General features: G+C 42.7%; 1 protein-coding gene across 1 annotated transcript in view; it reads right to left on the bottom strand.

Moving 5' to 3' along the window:
* Positions 1-23,909, bottom strand: part of LRP1B (LDL receptor related protein 1B) — a 1,026,358-nt gene that overhangs the window by 542,417 nt on the left and 460,032 nt on the right. Inside the window, exons 15-17 of the mRNA XM_018554232.1 lie at positions 19,975-20,097; positions 13,091-13,231; positions 8,621-8,746 (exon numbers count right to left, since the gene is read on the bottom strand). Of these exons, the coding sequence (XP_018409734.1) occupies positions 8,621-8,746; positions 13,091-13,231; positions 19,975-20,097 (390 nt within the window). The remainder of the gene's footprint in view (positions 1-8,620; positions 8,747-13,090; positions 13,232-19,974; positions 20,098-23,909) is intronic.

Below are 23,909 nucleotides of genomic sequence, written 5' to 3'. Positions count from 1 at the left end.
TGCAGGATTACTATGGAGAAATAAAGGGGAGAGAGCCCGAAAGATAATGCTCATCCCTCATCTAAGGACTGGCATGCTGCAATATATTCCTATTTTGAGGGGTTTTGATACTCTCCTATGGTGTGAATAATGACCGCAAATTAGTTTTTTTAATCATGCTAACAATTCATAAGCAAGTGTAAGGCCCGGTTTACACCTGGGCGTTTTGTAGCGTATCCCTACGCTCTGCAAAACGCTCAAACACCGAAATCCCATTATTTCCTATGGGTATGGTTCACACCTGGGCGTATTACAGGCCCTATGAACGCGCTACAAAACGCCCTACGCCCAAAGAAGTACAGGAGCTTCTTTGGGGCGTTTTTATCGCGCGTATCCATTGGGATACAGCCAAGTAAAACCTCGGAAACGTGCGTTTGTCACAAATTTTTTTACCGTGAATCGCGCGACAAACGCGCATATTCAATATGCCTAGGTGTGAACCCAGCCTAAATGTTGTGTGAGTTTGACATTCAACCTTTTATGAACAGACCACACTGTGATTTGCCTCTCACATCTACCTAATAAACAAGGTTTATACCCTTATCATCCATAACCTTCTCCATGACAAGCCAATCATCTCATGTACACTATGGGGAAACATTTGATCAGTCGATTGGTCAATTATTAATCTTGGTGGAAGGTGAAACACAATTCACTTCTTGCTTTAATTGTTGGTTTACAGCTCTTTATTATTATTTTTTAAACAGATTTTTGAAGCACGAGGACCTGAAACCTCTAGTGTTTCCGTGCTTGCTGTTATAATTTACTGGAGGTCATAAAAACAGATGGCCTCTTCTGAGCCACAGAAAGCATTGCCTTTCTGCACTATCATCAACAAACTTTTGCAAATTCATCTTTGCAGCATGTAGTGTAAAAATGTCCCACTAATGGGGGTTTATGAGCTTTTCCACATCTAATTGCTTGCTCAGTAGAAATTTCAGCTCCTTTGGCATGTTCTGTCATTGGTGATAGAGAACAGCTACATTGGTAATTAATTCCCTGCAAAAGATAAAAACATTTAACCCCTGCCTCGCACATCTCATCCAGAATCAGCTTGAGTCAATGGAATAATATAGGACGTTTCTTATCAGAGTTTTGGGCTTCCTTATACTGAGATGGCACCAGTCTGTCCAAGGACAAATAATTCTAAATTATGGGTTGGTGCAAGGGCGTATCCACCACAAGGCAAACACGGCGTTTGCCTTGGGTGGCACTTTCCAGGGGGTGGCAAGAAACACCACCCCCAAATCAGTGTGGGGTGAGCTGGGCTGAACAGAATCAGGCAGCCTCGTCTGCCTAATGAGGCAAATTGCTGTTGGGTGGAGGAGGGGGCAGGGCCGGAGCCGGGACTGAGTCAGATGTGGCTCGGCCGGCAGAGGTGCTGTTGAAAGAAGCTGCGGGGGACTCTGAGCTGCCTAAACCCCACCATCTGACAGTGGAATCTCACCGAGGCAGGCTGGGGGCTTCAGGTAAGAGGAGCAGCACATTGTGTGCAGGGAAAGGGACCCTGCACAGCCCACCATAGATCCTGCACAGCCCACCTCAGAATCTCAGGTGGGCTGTGTAGGGTCTGTGGTAGGCTTTGCCGGGTCTCAGATAGGCTGTGTAGAGTCTGTGGTGGGCTGTGTGGGGTCTGTAGTGGGCTCTTAAAGGTCTCAGGTGGCTCTGTGCAAGGTCTCAGGTGGGCTGTGCAGGGTCTGTGGTAGGCTTTACAAGATCTCTGGTGGGCTATGCGGGGTCTATTATGGGCTGCATGGGGTCACAGGTGGGCTATGTGGGGCCTATGGCTTTGGTGGGTTCCACAAGGTCTCAGGTGGGTTATGCAGGGTCTGTGGTGGGCTCTACAAGGCCTCAGGCTGGCTATGTGGGGTATGTGTTTGGCTCTGCAAGGTCTTATGTGGGCTGTGCAGGGTCTATGGTGGGCTGTGTGGGGTCTGTGGTGGGGTTTGCAGGGCCTATTTGTGGGCATTGCAGGGTCCCAGGCTTAAACCCTGCAAAGCCAATAAGATAATATTTCTATGCTAACCTGAGACCCCGACTTCCCTGCTACGCTACTAACACAACCTGTTAGAAGCCAGATACAGCACCCGCACTGTATGCTGTGACTGACAGGTTACACAAAATATCTTAAACAGGATGGGAGGGGTGGGGAAAATTTAGATGGGGGGTGCCCGATTTCCATCCTGCCTAGGGTAGCACAAAACCTAAACACACCACTGGGTTGGTGTGTACAAAAGTTTGGATATTATATAAAAATGTATGAATGTTGCAGGAACTTAAGAGAACACAGATATTTAAAATGAAAATATATGTAAACCCAATTACTAAAATATCATATAAGCTTTGAGATTTTAAAGTAATTTAAGAGTATGCAGCTTTCATTCAAATAATATATGGTGGTCCTGACTGAAGGGCCCTTGTTCATACACTTCTTATTATAAAGTGACAATGCTTTGTCCTTGAACCAAAGTGTTCTTCTGCATTGTCACTCTGTCACACACTCTCCCAATGGAGACCACAAGCAGACATGCCAATGCACACTCTACAGGCATGGTCCACTGTTGTCGACCATCAGAAACCCTGCCCCAGGAAAGGCTATGCAGCCATTGCTTGAGTGAATGTAGACAAGAAGTTATTGCAAAAGTAATTTGCATTATTTGTAAATCTGCAGTTTTCATTCAAATAATACTTGGCAATCCCGCCATGAGGACCCAGCCACACCATATCTAGTGCAGTTCGCGCCCGGTTGCATCCATGAAGCCGGGCTGCGTTCTGGGGTGGGAGGGGGTGCGTCGGTGCCATTTATGTCAATGGCACATCAGACACGCCCCCGTCCGCAGTGCGAACGCCCGCACTGGAACGCGAAGTACAGGAATGCCCTCCGTTCCAGTGCAGTGCGATCTGAAAAAATAGTGCATGCTGTGTCCTGCTTCAGGTGATTCCTGTTATATAGGGGGACCAAGCTCTGTCCCTATGTCTCAGTTGTTCTCCTACATAGTCACCTTGTCACTTGCTCTACCAGTGGAGAGAAGAACAGCGGTGTGGATTCACATTGCACGGGCATGGTCTACTGGTGTTACCATCAAGAAACCCACCCTGAGAAACTACAGACAGCAACTGCTAGACTATTGGCAGAGAGACCAGCAGCACTGAGATGTAGCAAAGGTTGAAAAGAAGGTGAAAGCAACTACTTTATTATGCCAATTGTTTAAACACAGTGCTCTAGTCAAGCACACTAACTGTATTTCAGTAAGGGTTTACATCTCCTTTAAATCAGTGGATCTCAACCTGTGTAACCTCAGGACCCACATTTGCCCTTGGTCATTAAGTCGCAACCCAAGTCACACTGCAATGGAACACACAGCATTAGGGTACCACCATTCCGGTGCGGGCGTACAAACTGTGGGTGGGAGGTGCCAACACCAGAACTCACGGTAGGTGCAATTGCATGGTACAGTACGGTAAATCACACGGTAATATGTGATTAATGCACTGTACTAGTGTTAACGGGCCCTCAAAAACACTGACATACATACACAATCACAGATGCAATCTCACACACATGCACACTTACAAGAACTGGAGTGGATCCTCAGCCTGGGGTCCAGTGCTGTACTGTGACAGAGCTCCATCCATATGTGCATTGCTTGTACAGCACCCTTGCGCACCCTGTAGAGGTGCTGGGAGCCAGAATGTGATCTCACTCTGGTCCAGGCATCTCTATAGGACATGTGAGGGAGCTATAAGCAATGCACATATGGATGGAGCTCCCTCATGGCCAAAACCCCAGCCCAACCCACCTCAAGCTGACACTCAGTGCTAGGCAACATATTATGAAAGGCTGCGTGGCGGAGAACTGAAAGTGCTGTGCTAGGGGGAGGCTGAGAAGCATCTCACCTAGAAAAGTGGAAGACATGTTACGACCCACTGAACACGGGGTCGTGACCCACTTTTGGGTCACGACCCACCAGTTGAGAACCAAGGCTTTAAATAGACAGACTATTTCCACGAGGTATAAAAGCATCAATCCGTCTTTCTCCATTCTTGCTGCTCCTTCCCCTTCTATCTCCGTCTCTGTTTATCTGTTGACATTATGTTCCCCAGTGCTCCACAAAGTACACTTCACCATTCAGGTCAATGTTTGTCCCTGTGAAGCTTGCAATCTTATGTTCCATCCTCAAAGTTCCTGACTCAAACAAAGGCTAAAAGTTAATTTTAGAGAAATTACACATCATTCCTTAAACCATCTTTTATTCCGGTCCTCACAACACTCAATGACCACATAAGACTAGCAAGCGGCTAATAAAAATTAAAGACATATTCTGAGTAAGCAATCCCAATTATTTTCAATAAACAAGAGAATAGAGCAAGAGCAAGAAAAATAAAAAAAACAGGCAAACTATTGTTCAAGAATAACATGCTTAAAGGAAAAAAGTCCTTAAGTACATGTCTCCATTTTCTATTACAGTACTTCCATTATCAGCCCACTGGTGTAAAAGGGGTCACACGGTGGTGCTGATAAAAACTGTCTTTTAGAAATTATTGTCAACAGGAGTAGAAAAATGGTCATTATCTTAAAGGCAGAAAAACACAACTAAAACATCATCAAATTTGATGTTTTCCAGCACTCAGATGTGTGAAACTACTGAGTGCTTAACACACTATTGATTTGTCTTCTTTAGTAATGGGCACTTTGTTCTTTCAACAAATGGTTCAGGTGTACTGTATCACAATCACCTCAAACAGACATAAGAAAGCAGTATGGGAGTTCTGATAAGATAGCTATTACAGTTAAAGTGGATTTCAACTATCACATGACTGTAAAGTAGAGCTTAAAGTGAATCTGTGCTTTGCCCATGCAAGGAAAAACAAGAAGTTCACAGAACTTTATTGCCCACATTCTGATAACCACCCACCCCTCCCACAGCATGTTTTTTAAGAAAACATATATCATCATTAACTTTATTCCTACAATTTTCTACCTGGTTTACTGATATCACATGTCTTTTCTCTTCTCCTCTGGTGGTGGTGGTGGGTGGGGGTCATAACTATGGCAGCCTGGGTTTACAGAAAGTGGAATAGATAATGATGGTTGTCATTTCTAACCAAAAGACAAGTGGTGCAGGATCAGGGAATAGTGGGGGAATGTATTAATACGGGAGCAGAAGAATCTGGAGCAGTTGCCCATGAGAACCAAGGCTTTAAATAGACAGACTATTTCCACGAGATAAAAGCATAAATCCGTCTTTCTACATTCTTGCTGCTCCTTCTCCTTCCCCTTCGATCTCCGTCTCTGTTTATCTGTTGACATGTTCCCCAGTGCTCCGCAAAGTACTTCTCTCTTTGTTAGCTTTTTTTCGTTAGCTTCGTTAGCTTCGTTAGCAGTTAGCTTCTCTCTTCAGTTTGTTCAGTTAAGGTTTGAGAATGAAAAATGTGGGTGCTGGTTGGTTGCCATACACTGCTGCTCCAGATTTTGTCTGCTTCAGTTTTTATAAATTCCCCTCAGAGAGTTTTCAGGGGACAGTGCTGAAATTAAATACCGCTGGACTCCCAGGGGTCGCTACACTTCCTAGCAGAGTGGGAAAGGGACATGGGGTAAGATTCACGGAGTTTGAAACTTCAAATATTCTCCGATTCACTCATTCGTCCTCCGTCGATTCCAGAGTCCAAGAGACAAACTATAAGCTACTCACCCGATGGTACCGTGTCCCCCACACTTTGCACCGTATTTATCCTTCGGTGTCACCTTTATGCTGGCGAGACTGTGGAGGGCAGGGTATGCATTTGCACATCTGGTGGGATTGCCCCAAAATCCAACCTTTCTGGCGACAGATTCAATCTCAGATTCATACCCTCTTGGGAATAGAGATGCCTTTCCTCCCGGCCCCCTTTCTTCTACACTCGGTACCTCAGGGTATATCCAAATATAGATCCAGTCTTATTCCCCATCTCCTAAACGCGGCCAAGCGTTTAATCCCCCGACATTGGAAGCAGACAACGGTGCCTTCGGTGGAGGATTGGAGCAGACTGGTCTCGGATATCCAGAGCTCGGAGGAATGGCTGGCTACATGTAACGATAAGTACGCAAAACATTATTCTGTTTGGGCTACCTGGCTTCACTATAACCAGGATTCGGCTACTACCGAACGGCAATAACATGCAGTGAAGTGAACCTGATCTGTCCACCGATGTCATATTTCCTATAGCACTTGGCAGGCAGTAAAGTGTTTAAGTACGTTAAGTTAAAGTCAGTTAGTGGTACCCTAAGGCTGACCACTGTTGGTCACATGCAGGATCTGTTTTTTTTTTTTGTTTTCTACATTGCACCCTTGATCCCCTCCCCTCCTACCCCGCCTCCCAGGTTCCTTCCCTAGTTCCCCCTAATAGGGTAATTGAGCTCATTGATCATGACCAGCCGGAAAAACCTTGTTGAACATGTATAAGTTGGGCCAGATGGCACTCAGCTAACTGATTAATCCGGACTGTATTGTCTCTGATTGTATGACCCTAATATCCTTGTTTTCCATGTTTTCTCTGTCATAAATGTATGAAAACTCCGAAATAAAGATTACATTAAAAAAAAAATTAAATACCGCAGCCAGACCTTCCTTTTAAGTTTTTACCCCAATGGACCACTGAAATTTGTATTCGAAAATGTGGACTTGGACCTTGATGGAGGCCTCCACAGCGCCATATACTAACCTCTGCGTGATCATGCTAATTGGTGCAGAGCTATCAAATGGGCTAGCAACATACTCCTTCATACTTGGAAGTGTTGGGTATTTCCTTTGGCCCCTACTGATGAATGATATGGCGGGGGAGGATTTGTAAGGCACAACTGTATTGAGACGAATATAGGAGAACTGTAGGGCATGTTAAGGGATTGTCTACATGGAGATTTTTCTGCAGACATGCCCAATTTTGAAGGATCTAAAATAAAGCGTATGCATTTTTAACATATAGGACCATGTTGCTCTTTTGCAAATCCAGCACGTCTTGTTCTTTTGTGCCTGAATTGCTATAATTTCTCTGTGAACATTAAAAGGATTAAAATGTGAACGTATGGTAAACTCATGACTAAACCATCATAAATCCATGGAAAATTTACCAGAAACACATCTTCAATTCATTTTCTCACAAAGCACACTAAAGCATGATGTCTCAAAGCAGCACTAAATTTGCTTCTGAGTCTCATGCCCACATAAACTTACCCTAGAGGATCCTTTCACCCAGAAATTATATATCTGCTTTTTATAGATACTGTAGGGTGGACTCACCCACCAGCTTCTTTAACCTGTAAAGCCTCTGACACCAAAATCTATGTATTATGAATGAGGGGAGTTGTAAAATTGAATTGAACGCAGAATTACATATTTTATCATTAGCACATTTTTTTCAAAACGGAAATCATCAGTTTTGCTCATCAAGCTGCTTAAGTGAACATTGTTTTTTTTTTTTTTTTTTAAAGGTTTATTTTACTTAGTACCGTATGCTTGTGTTATTTTTCTTTTTGGTTTATTTGATCATTATCTGTGTACTACAGCTTAAACTTTTTAATTTGACTACCCCCGTCTTTTTTCTCCCTAAAGTAATGAAGGCTTAAGAACAGATCCAGGGTACTTGAAATAAGCGTCAGTAACCCTCTAGAGCCCATCTAAATTTTTCCTTCCCCATTGACTCTGATGCATTTCACCAAAATGGTAAAATTTCCTGATTTTCACCATAATTTTAGGTAAATGAAAACTCTCAGTTTCGCTTATCTCTGCTCTGCCAGCTCTGCACATCTTATAAAATCACTGTGATTGAGTCTCACTCTGCTTGATACATCCTTGTAGTAAACATTATGTACAGTGCAGTAAGAAGACCAACACAAGAAGAAGCATTTGAACTGGCAGTGATTGAGCTAGGTACTGGAAGTGATTGACCTCAGAGGTGGAAGCAAGGTCCTGGACCCAAATCCTAAATTTGTAGGTGAGAAGTCTTTATAAAGGTCCAAATGGCCTTGGTTCAGCAGCGCTCTACAAAGCCAGGGTCCTCTCAAAATAAAGCTTACTTTGCTTCCACCCCATAGAGATGGAAGCAAAGTGCTGGACCTAAATTCTTAATTTGTAGGTGAGAAGTCTTTATAAAGGTCCAAATGACCTTGGTTTAGCAGCGATCTACCAAGCCAGGGTCCTCTCAAAATAGAGCTCACTTTGCTTCCACCCCATAGAGATGGAACCAAGGTGCTGGACCCAAATCCTGAATTTGTAGGTGAAAAGTCTTTATAAAAGGTGCAAATGACTTTAGTTAATCAGGGCTCCACCAAGTCGGGGTCCTCCCAAAATAGGGTTCACCTGGTTTGGGAAGCCTGTGTGGTTAAACCAGATGGAGCATCAAACACACATATTAGGAATCCAGAAATGGGTTCTTATTAATTCTACAAGTGTCAAGAGAATAACAAAAGGCAGTCAACATGTTTCAGGGACTTGTAACGTGTGTTTGCCACTGTGGGAGCTACCCAGAGCTGTAAGAAATCACTGGGTTATTGAGACAAGCTACAGTTTAATGTTGCGTACAAAGACTCGCTCACACATCTTACCTGAGCAGGTCTCATTAGATTCGTCTTCATTATTTCCGCAATCATTGGCGCCATCACAGAGCCACCTCTTGGGAATGCAGCGGTTACTCTGGCACTTAAATTGATCTCCCGGACAGCTGTGGTTCACTAGCAAAACAAGAAGCCGCAAGTGAAAACACTTAACATGAGCTGCTTGCAAATGAGCCCGGCTCCAAAATAATGCATGTAAATGGGGTTCCAAAATTATAGCGCGATGAGGGAGCGTGTCAGATAGCATTTATTTTTATTAACAGATGAATAAAGAGCTAAATGAGTTTTTAATGGTATTTTGTTCAAAAGAAAATGAATGCTACTAAGTCATTTGTCAACACCGAGATAAGCTTTAATTCCAGAAACAATGGCTCATAATTTTTATATTGTTAACAACCAAATGGTAATCAGCCTTTTAGTGATTCATGTTCCAGAAAGTGATCTTCTAGTGGCAGCATAATTGGCTTTTACGCAACCTACGTTAAACATTTATTTATTTTTTTAACAATTTTGGTCCCAGTACAGTAAAAAATTAACTGGACTAAAAAGAAGTTAATCTTTATAGATAGTGAAGAAAACCATTCACATCAGTTGCTGCCCTTAGAGCTCGTGGTTTTATACCCATTCCACAGCTATATTCATTACACATTGGGACCAGTTTAGAGGGAATCCAGTTTTAAAATAGAAGAATATGCCAACTTAATTCTTATAGGTCCCTGGAGAAACTACAAAACCTCCATGCAAGAGACAATGTAAAGCCCAAATCTTATTTCCCACCTATTTGGGGGAAGAACACACCTTAGTCAAAAGGGATTTCCAGTTTAAAGTGTATCTAAACCCAATTACAAAAATGTTATATATTGCAGCTTAGCAGTCCTTAGATGTGTTTCAGGCTTTTCTTTATTTTACCTGGTAATCCTGGTGGTGGTGGCTGCATTAGTTTTCTTTTTTCAGCCTTTATATTTCCCTTTATTTTCACCTGGCAGTAACGCACTTTTTGTCTTAAGGTGTCGACACTTACTTACCTTATTGTATCTATGGAGAAGTAGTGGTGTCACCCTGGGACAGGACTACAGAAATTTTCCCTCTCCTCTTCTCCATAACATCGATGGAAAAGGGCACCGTGGTCTTCAGAGATAACTGGGAACAATATCACTGATAACTGTGCAGCACAGGCAGAGAGCACAGTTATCAACTGACAAGATTTCTAGTATGATTAGCAGGTATATTTTTACACTTAACAGATTTAAACACTTTAACAATGAGCCCCTCTTGAATATTTAATGAATTCTGCTGTTTTGCTAATACTCGCTCCATGGATCTGAACAATCATCCCACGTTCAAAGGCTGTTAAATCGTGTTGTTTCCCGTGGTAAATAACCTGCTTCCCTATTTATAATGTTCTGGGCCTCTAGCAACTTCAGCGCAAAATTATAGCTAATTATAGCTAATTTGTCTACAAACATCAGGTGGTCATAATAAAATGGCCACTCAGTGTATAACAAAGTGTTTCCAGTAGTCCATTTTGGTCTTACATACCCTTATCAAGGATCATTTAGTCTTCCAGATAACCAACACTTAAATTGACACTAAACTCAGAAGTTCAATCTTGAAAATGCATTCAAGTACCCCTAACTATTAACAATAATGAATCTCATTTGTGTATCACTCGGCTGTAGATTTCAAACCAACTCTGAATTGGTGCTGACACTGTCCTTCCTTCTGCAGGGTGACTACTTTTGTTCCCCATGGTCCCTGTGTGTGTTGTAAAGTAGTCAACACTGCAAGCTCACTCCCGTGATGGACTACATTTTCAATACAAATTAGCTAATTAAATATCCATCACAGGAGTGAGCTTGAAACGGTGACTATTTTACAGTACACACTGGACCGTGGGTAACAAAAGTAGCCCCCCTCCAGAAGGAAGGACACAAAGTCAGAAATTATTTGAGGATCTACTGCTGAGTGATGCACAAATAAAAAACAGTTTTGTTATTATGGACTTTTAATGCATTTTTGTGAGCTGACCCCTTAGTGTTTCCACTGGCAAAAGAAATGGGCAGGTACTTCAGTTTAGGTCTCTCCATGGTGCTAAATCCAGGGTGGAGACACAGACGTCTGCTTATCTTAAGTAGATAAAGTTGTGAGGGGTTATGACCACTATTGAGTTTTCATTGTTGCCTGTGTCTCTGATCACCCTCTCTATTCGTCTTGGTTACCACTATCACCAGCATTGAACATGAGAAAAAAAATCTAGATTTTAATTGTCACCAGCACGACAATTAAAGGGATATTTTCAAACGGGGTAACTAGGTTTGATGAGTTGGAAAGACATTTTGTTTGGTCTGAAGAAGTTTCTCTCATTTGATGTTGTTTCTGTAGGGCATGAAATGAAGGAAAAGCTAACCAGGTTTTCCTAACTATTGCTTAAAGTAAATTGTGAAGGCACATTAAGGTAAGCGTCCCATGGATTCATGGAAAGTGTCCCATGCTAGCCAATCCCAGCATGAAAGCAAAAAAAATTGCAGTTACTATGAGCAAAATCTTAACCGTCCTTCTCTCCAATTATTTCTTATTCAGATTCTTATTCTTATACGTATGACCAGCATTCTACCGTTCTGCATTGGAACTTGTTAAATTTTATAACTTTGCAATTATTTCAACAACACTTGAGAATCCAGACGTTGGAGCTGAACAATTAGTCTGGTTATTATAAATCTTTCTCATTAATTTTCATTGCTTCTGGAGCGGTGTATCACAAAAATTGGGTTTATGATCTGTTTGACCTTAAGCAGTGCTGAATAAGATACGACAGATAATTAGGTCTGATACACAACTTTTCAATAAACACAGGTTATGGGCAAAGGTGACACTTACAATGTCACAAGTTCTTCTATGGGCTGGTATAAGAATATCTGGTAATAATGATGAACATGATAGGAGATAATTACAATTATTAGCAGGGGTATTAAGGTGGAGTATTTGAAAACTGAACTCTAGCCAAAACAGCTAAATACACTTATGAGAATTGTTTTATCTACCAAAATTTGTGTAAGAGACTTACCTGCAGATGGACTCCTGCTCAAAAACGTGCCCGCACACAAGTATGCAATCCATTGCTTAACTGTCCTGGAAAACGCACTTTAGCACATAAACGGGTGCATTACGGGAACGTTAATGCGTACGTGAGCACGCGGAAGCATGCTCGTTAGCGTACAGGTGCAAGCTCATAAGCATGCACAATATCATATATAAACAGACATGAAGCCATGACCAAGTTGCTAAGTGGTCTTCAACTAGTCCCTGTGTGCCCTCTACTTTGTTCCTGTATCCTGACTTCCTGTGTATGAACCAGGCTTGTGACCAATTGACTCTGCTTCCTCCTCCTGATTCGGTACCTCTGCTCTATGATCTCCTGTGTATGACCCTGTCCTACGTTTCCTGACCCTGCTCCTGATCTGTGATTCGGCACCTCAAGATTCGGCTCCCTGTGTATGACCTCAGCTTCAACCTGACTTCCCTCTTGGTCTGACACTTGGTGGATTGCTCCATCAGCATCCTGAGCAACGACATCCAGCCAGTGAACCATTGGCCTTACACACGTTGCCTGCTCTGGTTTTAAGAGGTCCCGGTGTCATCCCAGTCCTGCCGATTCACCGTCTTTACTGATAGAGGTAAGGAATACTGTGGTGTCGCCTTCTCACCCTAGCCGGCTCCAGTTCTGTCCTGTGTTTGCTGCAGTATTATCTCAAACAATATTTTTAGGAAGTGTGTTAGGACCAAATGGCCTATTAGGTTGTGGAGAAGAAGTGAAGGGATGTGTTCTGTAGTTCCAAAGCACTGCCTGTCCGGGGGTGACAGCACTGCTCCTCTATAGGTAAAATACAGTGAGTGAAAAAAGGCAGATACAAGAAAATGAATGCAGCCAGCACATGTAAAGCTGCAATATATTAAAATTTTGTTCTTGGGTTTAGTAGCACTTTAAGTTACCCATGACTCACATGAGTCACAACGGTTTGTATCTTACTCCCGCTCAGTACAAATTGTCCATAGACATGCATAATGGGAAAACGTGCCCTACACTTTAATACTATAAGGACACAAAGCATTAGTGGTCTGATAATAATGCTTTAATACATTGCCGGGTAATGCTTCTTCACTTCAGTGAATGGGTCTAGGAACATTACCAGCAGTAAGAATATTTATACAATGGCTTGCAGTATGGATAAAGGAAGCACTTGAGGTGAAGTTGAGTTTTCCGTGTTAGCTTCACTTGACATTTTTCTGGGTTGTAAACCGGTGTCCTTATAGCCTTGTTACATAATGAAGCAATTATAATTCTTGTTAATACATTCACAGTTATATGACTTGGGAGCCCTGGACACCCGCTGGAATAGACAGCGGTAATGCACCGTCTGGGTTCATCTATAAATAAATAAGTTGTGAATGACAAGTACGTACAGCAGGCGTCAACATTTTCATCGCTCCCATCCAGGCAGTCGTCTTCACCGTCGCACTTCCAGCCCTCTTGTATGCAGTGCTGGTTTTTACACTGAAATTCTTCCAAGGTGCATAACTTTGGCGAGGTTTCATCAGTGTTAACTGTAAGTAATTAACATTAAGGCACATTTAATTGAAGGCACAAAAGGCACATTTAAATGAAGTTTTATTTCTGTAAAAATGAATAAAAATGTGTCTATACTGCAAAGGAGGAGGCACTTGCAGGCAGTTATGTGCCAGTATAGACAATGCAGATGGGGTGGCTTATCTGTCCTTATTGCAATCCTTATTTTTTTTTTTTATAATTGACAATTTTTATTATGAAAGTTGCATAGTTGAAATACAAAAGTACAAAGCTTATGACATGTTTTGTGGCTTCAAGATTAATTAACAGTACACCAAAGAGCCTATTAGGTCCCGCAGTATATGAGAGGGCTGTTTCCATGCTAAGCACAAAATGGGGTAGTCCCTTTTTTTTATACATCATAACAGTCTTATAGTGTTAAACCTTGCCATCACTGTATGGACTATGTTTCAGACTTTCCAGCAGTTCTCTATTTACGTAGCTCAATGGCTTGCGAATGACCTTTTGTCTTGAAGCGTTTTAACTTTATTTAATACATATATAACTTAGCAAAAAGAAAGAAATGAAAGAAGAAAAGAAATGAAAGTATATACGAACTTCTTCCAGGATGACCATCTAAGTTTACAGCATGAACCAGGCCTCCATCCAAGCTTTTGTCCTCCGCATCCCTCCCCTCCTGAGTAGTCCCTAACTGAGTCCATGCCTCTGTATCCAATCCACCACTCCTTCTCCTCAGTCTGTGTTCACTTCGTGGGCATGCCACGCCTTCCATACCTTCTCATGTGCCCCAATTGTATTGTTCAGCCTAGCTGTTAAATACTCCATCACCTGGACGTCCTTGATTCTAGCAAATAGTTCTAGTCTAGAGGGTGGGTAATTCCGTTTCCATTGTAGTGGAATAAGACAGCGAGCCACTGTGAGGATATGCATGACTAGCTTTCTATCTATTCTAGAGAGTCCAGGGAAGGGCAAACCTAATAAGTAGTGTATGGGGTGGTTGGAAAGTGTTCGCCCCACCAGCTGCTCCAGGGTGTGTTTGACCTCCCCCAGTAGGGCAGTAGTTTCGGGCAAGCCCAGAATATATGGAATAAGGTGCCTCTGGCTCTATTGCATCTCCAGCAGTTCGGTGAGAGCTTTGGGTTAAGCCTATGGAGAAAGTCTGGTGTATGATACCAATGGTACATTATTTTGTACTGGTTTTCTCTATAAATCGAGCAAATTGAAGACTTTGCTGCCATTCTCCATATGCTTTCCCATTGTTTGGGTGAGATTGTAGTTTCCAGGGCACCTTCCCACTTCCGCATATAGGGCAAGTCAGCCGTGCCCGCTACTGGGTCTTCGTTTAATATGCTGTAGAGACAGGAAATCATGCCCCTGGAGGAGTGGGGGGCCAAACATTGTGTTTCGAATGGTGTGCGGAAGGGGAATATCAGGTTTTTTTAGATTGATTGGGCAAAGTGTTTCATTTGCAAATACGAGTAAATGGCTCTGGTAGGGAGGTTATGCTTCTCTTTAAGTTGTTCAAATGACTGTAGCCTGTTAGTAACTCTGTCCAGTAGGTCTCTGAGGTGGAACATGCCTCTGGGCTGCCACATATCTTGCAATCCTTATTAAAGTAAAACTAAACTCAAGTGCTAATTTTTTAAAATGCATTCAAGTGGCCTAACTATTAACAAGCAGGGAATGCCACACCCTGTATACTACAGTGACTTTTTTGGGTGTAAGTAGCCACCCTCCAAGAAGGACAGTGTCAGCACCAATTCAGAGATGACTGGAGGATCTACAGCCGAGTGATACAAAAAAAAGATACATTTTTGTTAATAGTTAAAGCTACTTGAATGTATTTTTTAAAATTATCACTTGAGTTTATTATCACTTTAATGTCATTTGAAGAAATGGAGGGACTAAAGCTGCTACTTTGTCTAGTGCTCCAATATTTTTTTAAACAGTTGTGGACGATGGGCATCCTACTTACCGCCCCCAAAAAATAAAAATTGTAGTATGCAGGGTGTTCGTAGCATTCCCTGTTATTCACCTCCACTCCTGCTCTCCACTGCACCTTTTGCTGGCAAATCATGCCTGTCAAAATGACAGCCGGGACTTGCTGTGTAATACAGTTGCTCTTAGTAAAAATTGACCTTCTGAACAAATATACAAAAAAACATAATTGGTTCTTTGTATTTACTCTATTTCATTAATCTGCAGATCAAAGGGGTGATCTTTGATCTACATATCACGCGGAGGCTGGTATAGGTGCAAAAAGGGGTGCAGCTCCACATTGCCTTTGGTTTTGGAACAGGATCTCCAAAAAAATCATATAAGTGTGATGATCTCAAAAGACAAAAAGTGTGCTCTACTTCCTCCCTCCAATATACCTCCATGAAATATCGGTATATAACCAAAGCTGCCACCAATCCTTCATTATAAATGGTTAAAAAAAAGTGTTTGCATACAGCAAAAGACCCAGTAAAAAATGTTGTTATTCTATCACGGCATAAAACCAGACATAGCACTCCTGCTAATGCGTTTTAGCCATTTCATCAGCTTCTCTGGAGGTCCCTAGGTGACATTAGGGGTCTAGGAGACCCCTGATGTCTCCATAAAGAGGACCTGTCATGTAAATTGGCTATCCCATCATGGGCTTCTTAGCCCCCCATGTAATAGCAATAAAGTTGCATGTAAAAAAAAAAAGTAATACAAAAATGAAAGCTTGATAAAAAAAATAAAGAAGCATAACATTAATTTTTTGTAAAAAATTTTTTAAGTCCGCACCCCCACATGCACACACATATATGTGTCAGATGCGCCTACGTGCCGCACATGTTGCATATCGCCACAAATGGAGTGAGAGCAATAATTTTAAAGCCATTAAGGCCGGGTTCACACCTGGGCGTTTTACAGGGCTGATCGACGCGCTGTAAAACGCCTTGCAAGTGAAATCCCATTATTTCCTATGGGCATGGTTCTCACTTGGGCATATTTCAGCGTGTCGGAACGTGCTGAAAAACGCCCTACGCCCAAAGAAGTACAGGAGCTTCTTTGGGGCGTATTTCAACGTGTATACATTACGCATTTGACGCGCGTTTTGTGGGCTGCAAATCGCGGTTAAAACATGCACCGCAAAATGCGCGCCATACACGCATATTTTGAACGCCTAGGTGGGAACCCAGCCTAAAGGAGAACTATGAGGTAAGTGCTTTTCACTCACCTCTGGAAAAAAACATATTCTCCCAAGACCAGGGTGTTTTGCTCAGCAAGTTTCCAACTTGAGTCAGTTTCCTTGTTAGCAGTCTGTCAGGGTAATTTGTACTATGTTTGTGCCATAAATACAGACTTTGTATAAACAGGTTCTAAGCAACAAGAAATGTCTTTCATTAGCACAGGAACCTGCAATGTACATAGTTTTTTGTTTGCCTTTCTAACAAGCAGATCTGTAAATGAGGACAAAGGAAAAACAAGGCTAACAAAGCTTCGTGTTTAACGGTGAAATCGGAATTAAACACGGATGAAGACGCAGACGCTCTTTGTGCTCAGCTGAGGTGACAAGTAAACAACGAACATAATGATTTTAACATTTCAGGATTCAACCACTTAAATAAAAATCCTGGCTGCAATTCTGTTTCCCACACTGGCCTTTTCCTGACCTCCCAAATTACATACTGTATGATTCAGCTGCCTTTTCTATATTTTCTATATGGTCTTTTGTATCCTTAATGCTTCTTATTTGTAGATCTTGTTTTAAAGGTTGACTTCCAGTGAAGCTATTTTTTTCCCTTTTGGTTGGAGAATCTCTGTCAAATTGTACTGTGAAAATTTTGATTGCATGTCCTGTCGTGGAGACAGTGGTTACAGCGATATTAAGTAAAGTGGACCTTTCTCCATTTATTTTAGTCTGTCAAATCCCTCACACATTTACACATTTGCTGAGACTGTTCATGTTTTGCGGCCTTCACCCTCTTCCTTATGATAAAGAAAAATAATGATATGCTTTACTAATGATTAAATTAATTGCTTGTATGCTAATGTAACTTTCTTTATATAATAACAGGTTTGCTTGCTACAAATATGTTATTAGAACAAATTGTTTTTGTACCCCGTCTTTGGAATGTCTTGTTTTGCAGTCTGTGGATAGTTGGTATCTATGAATTCTACATCAAGCTTATTAGGTGTTCCAAAAAAACATACATGAATATTTCTTGTAATTGTTGTGCAGCTTGTACAAATTCTTAATTAATTATTATGTAAGATGTTTGTGAAGGTTCTACATGGTAACTTTCCAATACTTGAGTTTAAAATCCTCCCCTCAGATCTTAGCTTGACTCTTGGCTTGTCAGGATCTCCATATGTTATTTTTTCTAGTGTCTAATCTTTACCGTAACTTTGTAAATGTTCTCTTCTATATAAACTTTCAAAACCTTTCATCATGAGCAAAACATTTTGTTTTCCTTGTCCCTTGTTTCTCTTCAGTGACGTACCTTCAGCTACGCGCAGCCTCCGGGGGCATTCACATCATACATTCCGGAAGGCTGTAGGTTGGCAAGTGCCGAAGTATCAAAAGATTTTGTGTCTACATTGCAGAGACCCATGCAGGTGTAAAATCTTAAGATACTTCAGTACTTAATGACCTGCAGATACATCAAGTGACACTAAACACAGAAGTTAAATCTTAAAAATGCATTCAAGTACCTTAACTATTAACAAAAATGTATCTAAATTGTGTATCACTCGGCTGTAGATCCTCAAATCCTCTCTGAATTGGTGCTGACACTGTCCTTCCTTCTGGAGGGTGGCTGCTTATGTTCCCCATGGTCCCTGTGTGTGTTGTAGAGTAGCCACCACTCTAAGCTCACACTCGTGATGGACTACAATCTCAGGTTTAGTTCATTAATTTGTATTGAGATTGTAGTCCATCACAGGAGCACGCTTGGAGCAGTGGCTACTTTACAACACACACACAAGGACCATCGGAAACAAAAGTAGCCACCCTCCAGAAGGACGGACAGTGTCAGCGCCAATTCAGAGATGATTTGGGGATCTACAGCTGAGTGATACACAAATAAGATATATTTTTGTTAATAGGGTACTTGAATGCATTTTTAAGATTTATCTCTTGAGTTTAGTGTTACTTTCAGCACTTATTGACCTGTGGCCGCCTGGGGCTCAACGGCAAGGAAGATGCCGCACACCACTGACATCACTGTAAAATGTTATTGCCCTCCAACAGCCAACATGCTCCTGTCCCCGGACGTAGACCGCCCACCTCTAACGCTAACCTAGGCAGGCTTATTTTAGTGCTCAGGTCCTGGAATAAGTGTTGTAAATGTCCCAAAAGATATGTCACGCCCATCTAGGCAAGAAGTGAGGAAGTGGGAAGGTGGAGGGGTAATAATAAAATATTTACTTGTCACAAAACATGACAATACTTTGCAGATGTGAAATAGAGAGGGGGGTGGGAGGATGGCCAAAACTACGATAAATGGTATAAGGTCCATTGAACACATATAATAATAGATCCTTGCAGAGCATCTAACCTTTAATCACCACATGCAAAGCTTAAAAAAAAAGGCTGAAGTTACACTCTAAAACTGAATTCTTGGATAAGCACATATTATCCTCATACACGAGTCATGTGTATTCTTATGTGAATCTTGGTGAGCTTTGTTTATTTCCTACAGATCCCTGCAGTAATTCAGTATTAAATTTGTCTCTGTGCAGGAGCTTCCTGTTATAAATACCGGCCAATGCTGCTCTCTTCTTGTGCAGGGTGACTGGTCATGTATCTGTCCCCCTCCTGTAGTTTTTCACACAGGCAATTTGATTGGTTTTTTAAATTATATGTTTCACTCCTGCTTCATTTTCCTAGACATTTCCCTGAAGTAGTGCGCACTGTACATCCTCTCAAAAAACGTGCATAAATTACATGTCTTGTTAATAACTAAAATTGGCTAATAACAGCCAATCAGAATCAGAAAAAATCACTTGATTTCCTCATGCTGTATAGGGTGGATGGTGGGCAATTGTATTCAAACACCCATCACCTGTGGCTGCCAGAATACCACTTATTGGATACAGTCGGTAATTGGTCAACAATCCCCCCAACTCCTTTGATTATGCAGTTGAAACTTTGCTGAGCTGGGTGGTTCCGATAGGAACTCCAATGCCCACATATCAGCAGAAATAGGTCAGCACTTGTGCAGTGTATGCAGGGGCAACCCTAGCCTTGTTGCTGCTCAAAGCATTGGGGGGGAGGGGTGGTGCCCTACCGAGCTCCTGGCAACCAGCGATGTCAATGGTTGCCAGGAGCTCAGCCTTTCTGGCCAGCGTACTGCCAAGCTCTTGGCAACTCGTGACATCTCAGGTTGCTCGGTGGGACGCTGGCAGAAGCGTCCTAGGTTACTAAGAGCTGGGCAGGGAGATGTATATGGCCCTTACTCTTGGCCCCGCTCCACTCAGAAAGAGGACAGCAGGTACACTGCAAACATTGTGCAGCAGAGTGGCCATGCTGCTCTGCCTGCCACCCCCCACGTGACCCAAAGAGATGCCTCAGGCATTATTATATGGACAGCCCTGTGTGTATGGCTGGCCTTAATTATTCTTTAACTATGCACTGCAAGTGGAAATTGATTGGTTGGGCCAAAATAATTTTATTTTTTTTAGTGCACTGTAAGGAGTCAATATTTATCTGGTCCGTAAACATATATATTGCTTTAGAGTTTTGCAAGCAGTAGAAGAAAAAAATAGTTGTTTGAGGAAGCCTTACACACACAAGTTGAATTATTGTCATCCAGATGCTGGTTATCAGCACAGCCACAAACTCTCCCTCCAGGAATGGCGAGACAGAGCGTTCCGCAGCCTCCATTGTTCAAGCGGCAAGCGTTGTCACCTGCAGATAGAAAATATACGCCTTAGCAGCTAATCATTCACAAGCAATGAGGAAACAAACACAGAAACATCTTTGCTGCAAACAACGAGAAACATTTGTCTGGTTACTTAAATACTGTTTGTACACAGCCCCCCTGCAGGCAGTGGGGACATGAATTATCTGTGAGTGGCCATACTGCGTCTTTTGATAGTAAATATTTTTCTTTGATCTACAGCGAAATAACATCACATTATCAGTGAACATTGTGCTGGGTCCAAGTGCATAGTGGCAAGGTCTGTGGCAGCTCATGGACATGAAGGGAAATGGGGATGCTCAGGAGCTGACGAGCACTGTCCAGTTCCACCAGCTGAAAGAATCATATTTGTTATATTGGATGTGGAGGATGCTGGTTCAATAGGTAGAATCCAGGTGATGCACATATAATAAAGACTGCAAAGTTCTATTTCTTAAAGCCCATCTGCACTTTGAGTTTAAACAGCAAAATGCATTCCAGGTGCATCAAAACAAGCGTTATTCAGTTTTAAGGTGCCCATGCACCTGCCGACTATCGTACGATAATCGCGGGTGATCCCGCAATCGTACGATAATCGGCAGGTGTATGGGCAGCGTGCAACCTCTTCTACTGTAAGGTTGCACGACATTCGTCTTCCGAGCTCGCTTGAAAACCTGCTGAAGATCTTACGATTTTCGGCGAGTTAGTGGCGTTCTCGGGAGACGAATGCCGCACGGGCTGGTGTGCACAAGCGCACACTACCCGCTCAGCACTGCAATCATCGGAAGCCCTCCCCTCAGCGGGGAGGGCTTGCGATGATCGCAAGTATGATCTGCCTGTCCAAGATGGGCAGATCGTACAAATTTTTATTACCTTACAACCATCGCACAATGAAAGTTGTGCGATGGTTGTAAGGTGTATGGCCAGCTTTACAGTTGTTTTCTATTAGAAAGCAACTGCAGCCTGAGCAGGAAAGCATGCCCTTACTTGTTATGGTAAAAGCAGTAGTCTTTCTGAAAAGATCTGCCATGTGCCCTGCTCAGTCAAAGCTACATCTCCCTAATCAAAAAAAGAGCATGAGCTTTCCTTAATGGAGATCTCTATCATGGAGCAGGGAGTGAGTTGGACTGATGCAGAGAAACCACTGCTTCCAGAGAGCAAGGGTCCTTGTTTACAGCATGCTGGCAACAAACAAGTTGTGGTTGCTTTCTAATAGAAACTAACTGTAAAACTTTCCATAACATTTGTTTTGATGCACCTTGAATATAGTTAGCTGATTTAAACTGATTTCAATTGGGCTTTAAAGTAGGTCTAAACCCCAAGGTTTCCGTTCACATGGGGCAATCTGCCATTCCTGCAGCCAGAACCTACAGATTCTTGCAGCAAGAATGCCAAATAGCCCCATTCAGATGCGGCCGCTGTACACACAGAAGTAAATGACCGGGTGGCAGAGGTTGCATCTGTAAGTGGCAGTCCGAATGTAATCGCACATAGTTTGTGGATAGATGATTGTCTCTGCTGCTTACAGATGTGGTCACTGTCACCCTGTTATTTACTTCAATGGACACGGCGGCCACATCTGAATGGGACACCTGGTAGGAATCCATAGGTTCTTAGGTCCATAGGTCCTTGCCACAAGAATCTCAGAATGTCCCGTGTGAATGTATACTAAACAATAGCCATGTTTTCTTTTCTGTCCCCAGAAGACAGTGTTTTTGCTGTTTTTCATACTTTTTTCCATCGTAGTGCTGCTGGTCTCCAATTGTTTTCCATCTTAGTGCTGTTGCTCTCCTTTAGCTTTTATCAGCCACTTCCTGTTTGCATGCACTACAAATGAGCACTTCCATAATCAAATTATGGAACGGAGAATATAAGGCTTCACACTGCTACAGGCCGAACTGAACTTGCACATCCGATGCAGAAGTCCAGGGGCATGCATCTGTACCTGTACAAAGGACCATCCCTTTACTGAGGCAGCCTGAGGTTGTTACCTCTGGTGGCACCTCTTTGAGTCACATAGGGGGACAGCAGGAAGAGTGGCATGGCTGCTCTACTGCACAATGTTTGCAGTGTGCCTGCCACCCCCTTTCTAGTCATAGAATCCTAGGTTGCTAAGAGCTGGGCAGGGAGATGTGTAAGGGACATACCATAGCAACATAGGACACTCTGGCTGGCATCCTGCCCAGCTCCTCGTAACCAGCCTCTTTAGACCCACCTCATGGCTATGTGCACTCCAGTGAGGGCTGCATTGCATTTCCCAGGGCGGGTGACCTGTTGGATGCAACAGTAGACCATGCCTGCATAATGTGTGTTTAAAAAGTACACATGGGAAGCCCATGTGACAAGTGCACAATTTGGTGACATTGACAGAGTGTTTTTTTTTTTTAGCAATATCGTTTATTAGAAGAGTGTATGCATAGTTACAGGTGATGAGTGACAGAGTGTTGTCAGCCTATGGACCCATTCCCACCAATGCAGTGCGTTAATCGCATGTGCTGATGTTTTTTTTAACAACATTGCACACGTTTTAGCATAGTTGAGCGCACTTCCAGGAAGGTGCATTTGGAGTGCCATTGAAATGAGTGGGAATGCACCACACCTGTTGCAATGCAATGCATGGTAGGTAGCATGAGTTCATTTCAATTAACGCGCCACATTGGTGTGAATGGGCTCTAAAACAAGAAATGCCTGAACCTTCATAAGAGCATCACCAGAAAATATTTTAAAGGAGAACTATGGGGTTAAGGCTTTTCCCCATAGTTCTCCTTAGAGTAACGGGAGGACACAAACTAGCGTCCTCCCGTCACCCTAGGCTCAGTATACCGCTCGCGGTATGCTGATACGCCGCAAGCTACTGCTCGCGGTATACTGAGACGCCGCAGCTGAAGCGGATCCCGACAATTATGTCTGGATCCGCCCAGCTGCGTGACTGACAGCTGGCTCTGCCTATCTATCCTATCTGTAGCTGCCCCCTCCCCCGTCCGTTCCTCCAGTCAGCGCTGGCGGATCGGAGCGGGGAAGGGGCAATCCAGCCCCTCCCCTGTCACGGCAGAGAGCTGTGACAGGATCGAGAGGTGAGTGAATGCCAGTATGTGTTCGCTCACCTCCCGATCTACTAAGCTGACCTGTGACAGTCTCATTGTCACAGGTCGGCTAGAACTATGAGGTGAGTGAATAGCACTTCTCCTCATAGTTCTCCTTTAAGGAAAGCTGCTGTTTTAAAAACACATTGAAATTGCATTAACAAGTTGAAGCATTTACGTTTTACATGTACTTTAAGCAGCACGGACGAGTTCCTTTTAGAAAAATAGGATTCGGATTCAGGCAATATTTCTGAGTGGTGTATGTGGTACTTGTTGCTTTAATATTAGGGGAAAAATAGCTAACAGAAAAAAAAAATGCCAGCTCTTGTCACGGCCACCAAAAATTGCATAAAATATGGCTGTAATAACATGTATGTAGGATTTTGGCCTCGGGGACAAATTGTAGACAATAATAAAAAGGAAGGAAAGCAATTTAGAACATACTGCGGGCCATAAATATTTAATTTATGTGGGCCAATTATCAGACGAGGTTACGTTCTTCACGCCTCGGCCTGGAATGGATGAGGCGGATGTTCTATCATAGCGAGGCGTAAATTTAATTTGGTGTGTTGATAAAGGCTTACGAATGAAAAGAAACTGGGAGCCACCCAGGCCGGTGAATCCGAGGCAGCTTCTTAGCATCATTTAACTTTTGAACCCGGGCGGTAATCAAGTTTAGATCAAATTTCCTCCAGCCATAAAAACGGCTATTACATAAATAGCTGGTAAAAAAAAAA

Source organism: Nanorana parkeri, unplaced genomic scaffold, assembly GCF_000935625.1.
Source record: "Nanorana parkeri isolate BGI_ZX_2015 unplaced genomic scaffold, ASM93562v1 scaffold148, whole genome shotgun sequence".
In the NCBI taxonomy this organism is placed as follows: Eukaryota; Metazoa; Chordata; class Amphibia; order Anura; family Dicroglossidae; genus Nanorana; species Nanorana parkeri.
The sequence above is the reverse complement of the archived record's forward strand: the minus strand, read 5'-3'. Positions and strand labels throughout refer to the sequence as shown.